The sequence below is a fragment of the Caloenas nicobarica genome, chromosome 5 (genome assembly GCF_036013445.1).
Source record: "Caloenas nicobarica isolate bCalNic1 chromosome 5, bCalNic1.hap1, whole genome shotgun sequence".
NCBI lineage: Eukaryota > Metazoa > Chordata > Aves > Columbiformes > Columbidae > Caloenas > Caloenas nicobarica.
Window position 1 is genome coordinate 31,377,781 of NC_088249.1, and position 12,708 is coordinate 31,390,488.

Below are 12,708 nucleotides of genomic sequence, written 5' to 3' on the forward strand. Positions count from 1 at the left end.
ATTATCCAAGCATTATCCAAGATAAATGAGCAGCTGTTCATAGCATGGGCAAAATCTGTGAAGCTAATATACTCAGATTCAGGTGTCTGTTCAAAGCTTGAGAAATTATGTATCTTTACACAGTTGAAGTACATTCCCAAAGGTCTTTCTGCATTGGTTTTTGCTTTTCTGAGGATACTGACCCAATCAATCAGCAGTTGATGGTGTGCTATAATCCTGGAGCTCTGAAAATTATTTCTGATAACATGAAGTATACATTTGCTTTGCTGTTAATTTCAGTAATGTTATAACCATTTCACATTAGTCTTGAATATATGTTTAATATAAAGTGTCTGTGTATTAACAAATACACAAGAGTTGCAGAGTTTGTTGTGGGGGCTCTTTTTGTGTGTTTCCATAGCAGTAGTAGAAGGCTGCCTTTCCTCAGTTAATACCATAAATACTTTTAGTTCACTCTTTCTTTACAACCTTGTAGTTTGACAATGGAAGACATGTGTACCATGTAATTCACTGAGCTACTCTTCTAGATTTTGAGCAGCTAATGATTTATTTCCCAAAAAAATCATACCACCTTAACGCATGTGCCATCAGTGAAATCAGGATCATGTTGATTATTTTAGAGTGTGCAGCCAAAGAGGCAGGGAGAGGGGAATTGAATTAGAATTTTTTTTCCTGTTTTTGCTGTCTAAAGAGAAATGGAACCAAAATATAACTATTTGTTGCTTTGAACGGTCTACTATGTGTTTTCTTCCTGTTTATTTTTCCATATTTTTTAGACTCGTAGCCAATTATTCAGTGTTTGTCACTCATTCTTCTGGTGTTGCCCTTGGCTGTTTGCTCTCAGTTTATTACAGTAGGGCCTTTTGATGTGTCATTCTGTAAGTAAGGATAGTAAAACTAGAAAACTACACACATACTTTAGTTTCTAGGCACTTTAATTACCTGCATCTTGTTCACAAAGTGAAACAAGCTCAATGGGTAGCTGCAATAAATCAATAGTTGAAAGAAAAAAAAAAGCAGTTTGAGAAATGCTATCCTTGTACAAGTTTAAAATGGAGCTGGAGAATAAACATAGTGGAAAAGAAATGGAGGGTAAATACACAACACAAGCGTTGGGTCCCAGTTCAGCAAGATACTTATTTCTGTAAAACATCAGCATGTAAAAACATCACTTCATAGTAACTATTGCACTTGCAGCGAAAGACACAAGAAAGGCTGGATATGTGGTTTCTGCTGAGTAAATGTCCTGTGGGTTATATACTGTTGGTAGAGTACTTCATAGATTGAGATACTGGGTTCTGTTGTTGCTGAATGGACAGGATTTAGATAGCTGGTTTCAGTTAAAATAATGTATGATGGTAACTTGGGATTGCAGCCATTGGCCCACTTACTTGTTTTTCTTCCTGCTTGGCCTCTCCTTTAGTCACTCCCTGTACTTCCCCACAGATGTGTTTCTAGGAGTTTTGTTGGTTTGATTTGGTTCGTGTATGTGTTTGGTTTTTAATTTCTTCGTAATCTGAAGCCATCAAAGTCTACCAGACTTTTTTAGTTGCTTATATTGCAATTTGCTGTTACCACGCCACATGTGAGTGTGAAGGTTTTTGTAAAATTGTGTCTATCTGAAAGTTTGAGTTGTAAGAATACAGAATAATTTGTACGCTGCTGTTGTGATCTAGGCTGTTGTACAGCAAAAGCTAGGGATTTTGTATTAAACAGATGTAACAGAGTCCTTTCTTGCATCTGCTCTGTACAAAGTGTTTTCTTTAGTAGGAGTTTCATCTGCTATACTGTAGGTCATTGATTCAGTACAAAATCAAGAAAACAGCACAGTTTTATAAGTCACTTTAAAAGCTCTAGTAAACACTCTGCCCCGTTACCACAGGGTCCTCTTAGACTGTAGGATCTTAAAAGTCGTTGGCTAATTTGTCCCAGAATCTGAAGCCTGTCAAGTTATCTAAGCAAACTTAGAAATGGAGAACAATTTCTTAATACCACACTTTTTATGTCAGTTACTGTGTAACAAATTCAAACTTCAATTTTCCAGAGCCTCTTCCTGCTCCTCAGGACACTTGCTGTGAAGTTCAAACATTGTTTTCAAGGTGGTGAGGTAATTCCTAGTGTACTCTCTGCATGCGGATGCACATCTGTTAACTTGTACGGGAATTACGCCAAATTCCACTCAGTAAGCTGAGAAGTACTTTTGTGGTATTGACTTTAACTTCTTCTCCATAGTTGTGGGTGCTGAAGTGATCAGAATGTGCTAAAAGGAGTGTCTGAAGCCACCCACACAGATATTCACTATGGTCTGTATCTTGAGCCTTGATTTGATTTCTAAACAAGATTGAAGTGGGATTTTCTGAAGTGTGCGTAAATGCTTACAAGCCTATTTACAGTATCCTGTTGAACAAAGCCTGTGTGGGATGCTGCTGCTTCTTAAGGAAAAAGGAGCAGAGAAGATTGAAGCTGCAGATGATCCAGACTAATTACAGAAGGGCACGTGCTATGGTGGGCTGAAATTCTCAGTCACTAAACTCCTTCCAGTTAAGAGGGGAGGCTCTACCATCCCAGGCTGAACTACTAATGTGCAGTGCCCTAGGCCAGGGTCAGCAGGAGCTCAGCACTGGTTGAGAGGTCCCTGGTGAAGACTTTGGTCCCTTGGTTGTAAGGAAGTCATCCCTGGGACCTGACTGCAATACCTGTTACCCCTGTTACCTTCCTCTGCAGCAACAGTGCCTTGACAGATCTGTCAGCGCACCATCCTGTTGTCTCAACTAGGTTTAAACTAAAAACATATACACAACTCAGATTTGCTGTATTTGACTAGAAGTATATGCAGAGTCTTCTGATGGAGCTGAATGTAGGCAGGAAGGTGGAGGTGGGAAAAGTTTCAGAGTTGGCTGCTTTGCAATATGGAATAGCAAAAGGCAATTCCAACAAAACCTGGAAGTTCAGTCATCATTCTGGAAGTTAATATGTGTTTAATAAGATTCCTTTCCAAATATTTGCAGTTAAGCAGAAGCTTTCTCTCTAGCTATAAAATGAATCCTGCAATTCTTTCCACTGTTAACTGCATCAGTCCCTATAACTGTGCCAATAGGAAAAGCAGTTGCTTTGGCATCAGTACCTTAAACTGTATTACTGTAATATATGAAGGGAACTTTCAGCAAGCAATTAATCTATAACTGCAATTCTTCTATCTTTGTAGTTTTTTAAAAAATTGTTAGGAATGAAAAATGAGTGTCAACAAACTATAAGGACTGTAATGTGTATGGTATGATGGGGGCTTAAACATGTACTTACATGGTTCTGTGAAAAGTAAATGTAATGGAAAACTAGGTACAAAACTGAAAGGCAAGGCACTCTGCCTGTAAGCAGCAATTTTATTAATGCATTCAGTGGTATGTTTGGAAAACATACAGTCTCCAGGCTTATAGCACTTTATGGTGTCTTACACATGGAAAAAGAAGCACCCAAAGCAATTTTTTTTTGGGGGGGGGGGCAGGGGCGGTATCAGAAAACTGCTTTGTCTAGGCTTTCATCTTGGGAAGATACCACATACCTTAGTCTGAATTTCCAGGGTAACTCTTTTTTTTAGTATTTGATTATTGTTTTACTATTCAGTAGATAAAGATAACTTTTATGTAGAAAGAAAACTTATTACTTAAACAAAACTATATTTTGAACCATGTATGAATAAAACTTAATTAACCGATACATATTTGGTACATTTTTATCTGGCAAGCAATGAGACTGAGTCTGGCAACTTGTTATGGACAGTGCAATAGATGCTGATTTAAGCAGACAGATGATGCAAATTGTTTGTTATTTGAACTACTGGGAAGGGCTCTGGGAAAAAAAACAGTATGTTTTTAGACTTTTGGGTAGTTTGCCTCCGTATCTGAAAGCTTCTCTTCATGTTTTCTAGTTTGATGTCAAAACATTATGCAGTGCCTCAAAAACCAGAACAAATTGCTTTTTGGTGAGATTGCTGTGCATTTAGGGCCACTGACATTCCCTTGTCCTGTTTGGCAAGTGGAGAAGCTGGGAACTGTGCAGCTTCTCCCTGGTTGCAGCTCCTTGGATCCCAGATGGTTGATAAAGTAGCATTGTCAAAGGAAAGAAAGACGAAATATAGGCAAAAAGGAGGAAATGCAGTTCTGAGAAGTCAAGTCTCAACTTATCTGATATTTTGACATCTGGCAACCCTCGAGCAACAAGTGAGCATTTAAACCTGCCCCAGTTTTAGCTGCCTTTGTTAATTTTCAGTGAGGCTAGCTGTCTTCTACTACAAACATCTCCTTTTTTTTTTTTTTTCCTTTATCTAAAATTAATCTTGGAGGTGGCAACATAAGTCTGGGTTATAAGCACTGTCTTCTCAGAGCATCTCTTTGTATCACAGGTAGCTGAGGTCTAAGAATCACAGCAGGTGTGAAGGTTACAAGAGGCAGCAGTGGGACAACCACAGTGGGAAGACTCAAAGTTCTAGAATTCATGTAGACTCCACATTACATAAGTGTTTAGTTGAAACTGCTCTGAAAAAATGTGAAATACTACAAGTTTTGGTGTCATACTCAAAGCTTCAGTTGATAGAAAGCAAAGCTTGCAACCATCTTGTGAAGCAGACTGGAAATAGTTTTCCTGAAATTCATGTGGCATAATAAGATAGTTCCATGTATCTGGTCCTTATTCTTTAATACCTAAATAAGTCAGAGTGTACCTATTCGCTCCATCTTAATCTTCAGTCTCATTTGCCTGATTGTTGGAAAGTGGCTTTAGGAAATTCTGGAAGTTGCTTGCCAGGACCATACTTTGCTTATAGGACCATGTGGTCTGAACAGTAGTAGTTCAAACAACCTTGGAGCATTGCAGAGCAGGAGTAACACAAGCTTCTATCATAAGGGTTGAGGATGTGTTATTTAGTGTCCTTTCCCCTGCTAGGTCCCCGTTTCCTCACTCTGGGAAGAAAACAGGGAGAAAGATTTTGAAATGTGGGGGAAAACAATTGTAAGTTTGTTCTTGTGACGGAAGGAATTGCTCCTCGTGTTAGAGGAATAGAGAGAAATCTTTTCTTGAATTTTGCTTTGGAATGATATAGGTAAGAATAGCAAATGAGGGTCAGTTCTTGTAGATATCTTATTGATGTTATCTTTTCTTTGAGCTTTTGTACTTTATGCCATTGGCAAGAAAGAAATCTGTGCTGGGTTTCCTCAGACTTCTGAGGCATTTCCACAAGTTACTTATGCTTTCTCCTCTGAGTGCAAAAGCTCAAACGTGTTGCAGAATTGAGTGGCAATTGGACAAAGAAAAAACGGTCACTGTTTTTTCAACAGTCAGAAACTGCAGATAATCAGCCCAAGCAGTAGCTGTAGCTTACTAGGATTGTGTACGTGACTGATAGAATTTTAGTCAGTGAGCTTTTTGCAAATTTAAGAAATGGTTGTTTCCTTGGTGGCTGGGAGTGAAGGGACTTGCAGAATGAGAATTAGATGTAATTGTACAAACAGAAGTCTGGGGGGAGAAGATAGCTTTTTAATATGCAACGCTGGAGAACTGGGAAGTATAGAAGAGTAATTATCTCTGTCACAGTCTGTTCATAACCTACTTTTAATCCTTAAGAACTACATTGAAGAAAAAATACATTTATATCACAAATACTAATACATAATCTTATTTACTAATAAAATCTATATAAAATATTAAATAATATTTTTAATTAAAATGTGCTGCTGCTTTTAAATTTGCTCATTTTATTCTGACTGAACCAAAAACTGTTTAGGAAACTCCTGGTTGTTTTTAGACTTAGTCTCACTGTGAAAAGAAAAGTTTTGCTTTAGGGCACCATTTCTACAAGAAGTTAGGAATGATTAAATTATAGGTACAGTGACCATCAAATCACATCACACTGCCATGGTATTCAGTTCAACGTTTTCTTTATCAAAGAGATCTTTTTTTTAAAAGGCTTTAGGCTATCTTGAGTGCATTCTAAAGACTTCCCTTCATCAATTGTTAACCGCCAGTTTGATGAACTTTGCATCATTGGTTATTTTTGAGTTGAGGGATGAGTATCCACTGTCCAGGATTTGACATGCAGGTAGATTATGCTGATCAAACTGATAGCCAGTGCCTTCAGTAGACTTCTGTAAGCCCACTCAGGAGAAAGTCTCAGTCTGACACTTTCACAAATGAAATAATTTTATAGATGAAAGTAATTTCTTACTTCTTTTGCAGGATTTTCCTTTTTTTCTTTTTCTGCTCAAGAGCTAGTGAAACAGCAGCAATAAAAGTTAAGGCTGCTTAATTTATTAGTCTGTGCAGTGCTCAAGTGGAAAAAAAAATCTTGTTGTAATGTGAAACAGTTGCAGTAGTCACTGCTGTCTTCAAGACTTTCTACTTTTTAATTTCTCCTTTCAGTTGTTATTTCAGTCATTCAGAACTTCAGAAATACACTGCAATATGACTAGAAATTTTGTGAGGCAATCAAGCCATTTATCATAAGATTACTAATTACCTAGAGTTTGAGTTATTAAATACACAGATATAAATTTAAAGAATATCGAAAACAAACGCAGATATCCAGAGTCCAGACTTCAAGGACAGATGTTGCTTTTTAAATATCCATTTCAATTCTGATAAAATAAATAAAAGTTCGTAGTGTGGTGGTTTAGAGCTTTCAGACAGTTTCTTAAGGCCAGGAATTTTGGAGTAGGTATTTAAGGAAATAACCTTTTTTCATTCTTTTATCTTTTCCATTCAAATAAAGATACTTTAGAAGACTGAAAAAATAATGAAAATATATTCTGGACTGTAGATGAAATGAAGTTGGACTGTGACTTTAGTCTCCCTTAGCTTTCTGTGTGAAGATCTGTATTGATTTGCTGCTTGAGATGCTAGACATGCATATGGTGCTGGATTCTAGCTGAGGTCTGGAATCCAAATCCAGTTATTTCCATGTGTTCCAGATGATGAGAACAGTGACTTTCATGACTCTGTAACAGCATTCTCTAAAGCTAATTCTGATCTATTTCTGTCTTGTATTCCCTGATCTGCTTTTGAAACAGAGTATTTCACTTAAATATATGCCTCTCAAGATTTAACCTCTTTGAAACTTAATGCTGTAACTTATTTTTATTTACTAAGCAAAATGGTTAATAATCTTAGAAGAAGCAGTGCTGTTTCTGACTTGGCAACTTTTGGTTGTATGTTAATCTAGTCTTTAAAAAAACTCAATCCTCACAATGTCTTGCATCAGAAATTACTGTGTCTGAATTCTCACACTTTTTTTCTTACTTTACCAATACCTGCATGTTCCCTTAGATTTTAAAAAAAAAAAAAAAAGTAAAAATAAAAAAGCCTATTTATTTGAATCTGAAATATGGACCCATAGCCTATTGATGGGTTCCAAATAAACATGCTTTGTCCACACTACTGCAGCTTCATATTTTGAAGGCATAATGTTAATTTCTATTGCCTTTTTTTAAAAAAAAAAAAAGGCAAATACACCACTAAAATTGAAACATAAATATTGTCTTTTATTAAGGTAGATAATGATTGTGGAAGATTTTAGCAAACACATCTGAATGACTTGTCAGAGAGGGAATGTGACTAGGAGCATGTCATTGCTTCCAGTTTTTTTCAGATTTAAGAAAAGACATATGTTTGCAAGGTAACACCCACTCAGTAGCTTGTGTGGTAGAAGTGCTCTAGTTTGCAAAGCAACATAATGAGCAGCTAGTGAGGGTGGTTTTCCCAGCTGCCAAAGGGTTTCACAGAGTTGTAATGACTGCCATGCTACTGTCAAGCTGTCATGGACTAAATGAAGGTTTTAAAGTATGTTTGTTGGGTTTGTGGGTAGCTGAGGGTTTTTTGAGTGTTCTAGAAATGCTAGCTTTTTCCTAAAATACCAAGACACAAAAGGTGAAATGCAGCTAGATCTGTTTGGCTGTGCGCAATGAGTGTGAGACCTAAAGGGAGAACTGCTGTTTTTCCAAGAGGATCATGTCAGCTTACTTGAGACTGAATTTCTACTTAAGGTACAGAACACCCTTTTGTGACCTCTTCTGTAGAAGAGCAACCCTCTCGGCCTCTACCAGAGTTACTGTGTGCTAGATGATACAGAAACAGTCATCTAATCAAGATGGTGTTTATAGTTGATCACCAATAGGCATTTGTAAGAGTTACCAAAGTTTAAGCACTTGACTTGATCTTCTTTTGCCGAAGTACAGAGCACTAATGGCTCCAGCTGAATACAAAGCTTCTGTTCGTTGATTATTAATAGTGCTATACAGAGAAGTCTGGAGGATTGGATTTTGGATATGTCAAATTAGCCAAACAGTTTCTGGAGATGTTGAGATGAGACATTTAGTGTTTAACTATTGTCTCTGTAAAATTTGATATTTTCACCTTGAAACATGTAATGACCCCTGTTTTCAAAAGCACTAGAATATATGTCATGTAGAAGCCTACAGAGCAGTGAGAAGTTTGCTGTATAAAAGTCTAAGGCTACACATCTCATAATTGATTATCCATGAGATTCTGAGGGGAAAAAAATAGTGTTTGATCACTGCTTCCTAGTTTTGAACACTTTGGTTTGCAGTGCTATTAGTGTTGATTCTGTATGTGGCTTATATATAGTATGCACAATTTTTTCTTTTTAATACATGGTTCATTCAGCAGTAGATGATTGCCTGTTTTGAATGGAAAGGAAATAATCCACAGACCATAAAACCTGAGTCCCTATTAGCCTTCTATTAGTACTGCTTTGTAGAAAATATGTGAAGCTTGGTCTAGCAGAATCCTGTAGAGTCTGCCAAAGTGATCACTGGAGTTTACAAAAAATACATGAGTAAATATTAGGGTGAATTTAGAGAAGGTTGAGACATAAGTTTATGCTCTGCTCGTGTAACCTTTGAATGTTTCCCACTTAGTGATGTGTTAAACTTGCAGTAAAATCAGAACCTGTACGTACTATGCAAGTATAGGTAGGATGCCGGTCACCTTCGCATTAGTGATACTGTTAGGCTTGAGTGCATAGGCCATTGAGCAATCTGTGAATCCTTAATACTAATCTTACTTCTAGTAATATCTGACATTTCAGTAGTTGTTCTGATCTAATTTTGCTGCTGATACCACATGGATTTTCTCTGTTCTGTGCCATTGGACATGCGATTCCAAATTGCATACTGCACTAATTTGGTTCTCAGTGCTTCGTCTGCTGATGAAGAGACTTCTGGCAATCTGTTATTACATTCTTATCAATAGTCTGGTCAATATATTGAGTCCAACTTTGCTTTCTATTCCAAAGAAACGTCTTAAAAACAATTATCTGCCACATGGAAAGTCAGTATCTGTTTGGGGTTTTTTTTGCTTACTAAAATTTCCTTGGAAGTGAATTTTCTGTTTATTAAATAAAGTTCTCATAAAGGCGGTTGGAATTTCGCATGCACAGACACATACTGAACTAAAAATGTGTAAATCTGAGATATTGAAAAGCATTTTTCATATTAATCTGAATTAATCTATTCCAAAGTACATTTAACATCAAGACCGTGATCTGTAGACTTTCATCTGAGAAACAATATTAACTTTTTAAATTTACAGAACGATGAGGTATTACATCAATGTTTACTTACTGTATACTGTGCCCCTGAGTGCAGAAGTGCATGCAGCATACAACTTCAGAGTGGGAAACCTGTTAGTATTCCTGATTATTTGGGTAAAGGGGATTATTATCATTATTATTAGTATTATTCATATAATACAAAAATAAGCAATCTTACTATTAAAGTCTTGATTAGTTTAAAAACCTTCGACTGCCAGCATCTAAAAGCAAAGAAAAGTCACTTTTCCAATAATACTCCTTCTGTAGAGCCATATGGATAGAAGGATTTTTGAAAATAAGGAGTTTTAGGAGAAAAATAAATGACACAACATCTTTAGTTGATTGTGTGGTACAATGATTCTACAAATTATTTCTTCACGAAATTGGAAATGTGTTTGGAAGTGACTTAACATACAGTAACAGATAAATAACATGTAAATAAAATACAGAGTATGACTATAGAAAGTGCCTAAAACTGCTTATAAATCTTTCATGGAGGATTAAAGTTACACAGGTGAAAAGAAAATTCGTTTGTTTAGAGAAAAAGTCTAATACAGGAAACTAATTTTCCTGCTGATGAAAAGTTAGCTTTAATGTTTAAGTACTCTTTGAAAACCCGATGCTGAGCTAAGGATACACTAATTGGAGTGGTTTATGTTGTCTTTCATTACTTACCTTGTGGTTTTTAACATATATTTTGTTTAAAAGACGTAAGATCATTATTCATGGTCTTTGTGGTACCTAATGTTTTTTGGAGAGGGTTGAGCAATTTTTTGAGGCTTGTCTGATTTGCTAGGTTTACTGTCTCAGTGCAGTGACTGCATATACTTAGGTGTGACTAGAAACTGGGAATTGAATGTCATAGATGTTGGTGTTGTTATACAAGTGTGACCTACATGTGACATGTTGTGAACAGACTGAAGAAACTTATATTTTTTTCAATCAATCACCAACATGAAAGTCAGTCTAAACTAACAGGTTTTTTGTAAAAAAGGTACATAAATGGCTTACACTTACGTGGAGATATCGTGGGGTTTTGTGTTTGTTTTTCATGTTCTCTTGTTTAAAATTATGAGAAAGAAGTTAAGAGGATGGGTATGAAAAACCTCAGCTAATTAGTGTGGGAAAAGAGAACAGTAAAGTGATTTTAAGAATACAGATGGAAAGACCTTTGGTTTAGTTCTGGATTTTTTTGTTGTTATTGTTGTTGGTTTGGGTTTTTTTAATAGAGAATTGGCGACTTAACCTAAGAATGGCCAAGATATATCTAATTTCGAGTAGTATAATGTTTGTTTGGCATCATACCATCATTCTGACAATAAGGAATGTGCTTTTCAGTATGTTGTCCAGGAAAGGAATGTTTTCTACTGTCAGAGTCAGTGACATGTATTTACTTTGTGGGACATTATAGAAAATATACCAGCAAACCAGCTACTGATACAGTGAACTAAACAGCACATTCCTGAAATATTAAGCCCGTTTCAGGTGGTTTTTTTTGTTTTCTTTTATATATTCAGTGACGAACAAGAAGCCAGCTCAGGCGTCTATTACGAAGGTGAAGCAATTTGAAGGCTCTACATCTTTTGTCAAGAGAACGCAGTGGATGCTCGAGCAGCTTCGCCAGGTCAATGGTATAGACCCTAATCGGGTGAGTTTGAACAGTTCTAGAAGATGAAAATTGAGCACTAAAGAAATAATGCAGTGGAATATGTGAAATAGATTTTAATGGGAAAGAGGGGAGGAGGCCGAAGCTCATAGTTGTATGTAGCTTTTCTTCCTGTCTTTCTCTGCTTTTCTTCCTACTCACTCTCTTCTTTGTGAAGAGCAAAATAAGAGCCTTGTTTGCCTTGTCTTCAGCTATAAGCCTCTTGGGGTCCATTTTGGCATGCAACTGTGCTCTAAGATAGAGCAGTAAGTAGAAGCAAGGACAGGAGAGGTTACTGAGGTTCAAGCTTGTGAAATATTGTGAACCTCGCATTTTTTGTAGGACAGTCTTCTCCTCAGATCCTTCTACATTTTGTATTTTTTTCTACAAAGCGTAGTAGTATGGTTTAGTTTCCAATGGCACGTGAACGCTGATTTAAAACAAAACAAAACAAAGACTAAATAGTTCTGGAATATTCCTTTAATGTGAAATATACAGATGGCCTTGAGCTGTCTCAAGACAAAGTCATATTAATATGTAATACGCTCATGAATACAAATCTTCAGTAATAAAACGGCAGAATTACAAGTTAGGAATGTGGCTTATACTGTGTGATCACAAAGTGAATTATTGTGTTCATGGTAAAGCAAAACATGTTTGTGACTAACCCCTTGGTTTGTTCAAAGCTGTGCTATCATCAACCACCTAAGCATCTTAACAGTGGTGCAGTGAATTCTGTTACCATCAAGTACAGTCTTTTGTGCAAAAAGGAGCCCTCTGGCCACTGCCCTATGAAATGTAAGGAGTAGAATTGTATTTTTGCTGGGTAAAGGAATAATGAAAATGAAAGCAATGACAAATAGGGAAGGGATATGAGTTTTAGGCTCTTTCACAGCATCTCCTATGCAGCTTTGTAAATAACAGATACTTGGCATACTCTCAGATTGAAAGTCCTATCAAGTTTTTAAGCTTAGACGTGTTCCTTTCAAAACTTATCTTCCTGTGAATTCCTAGTGTCCTCAATTCAAAAATGATGTTTAGCTGAATGTATAGCAATACTTCTTGCTTGAAATCCTTTTATTTTGGCAACTATGCATGGTACAGAGCTGGGCTTTCATTTGTTCTGGGAGTGCTCTTTTGTTCATGTTTTGCCAAGACCTATACAACACTTCACAATAATAAATTAAATGCAATAACTAGGATTTGCTATTTGTTTTCCTTCTTTGTTTGAGCATGCAGAGCAGAATAATATCTATAGTGTGAAAGTAGATTTTGTGCTGAGAGGCATAAATCCTTGCGTAATATAAAAGACACAAGTAACTATATATCTGTAGAGAACAAGAATTTCTTATGAGATTCCAACTTTTAATTTTTTGGTCTGAACAATTTTGTTTTCAGGCATTTTTGTCATAGCTGGATATTCCTCATTAAAAATATCTGCAAGAAAAAAGCTTCCTGCCTGGCT

At 36.5% G+C, this 12,708-nt stretch overlaps 1 protein-coding gene across 1 annotated transcript in view; it reads left to right on the forward strand.

Moving 5' to 3' along the window:
- The window catches only part of STXBP6 (syntaxin binding protein 6), a 208,256-nt gene that overhangs the window by 162,362 nt on the left and 33,186 nt on the right, over positions 1 to 12,708 (forward strand). The window contains exon 3 of the mRNA XM_065635099.1: positions 11,116 to 11,246. Coding sequence (XP_065491171.1) covers positions 11,116 to 11,246 — 131 coding nt within the window. The remainder of the gene's footprint in view (positions 1 to 11,115; positions 11,247 to 12,708) is intronic.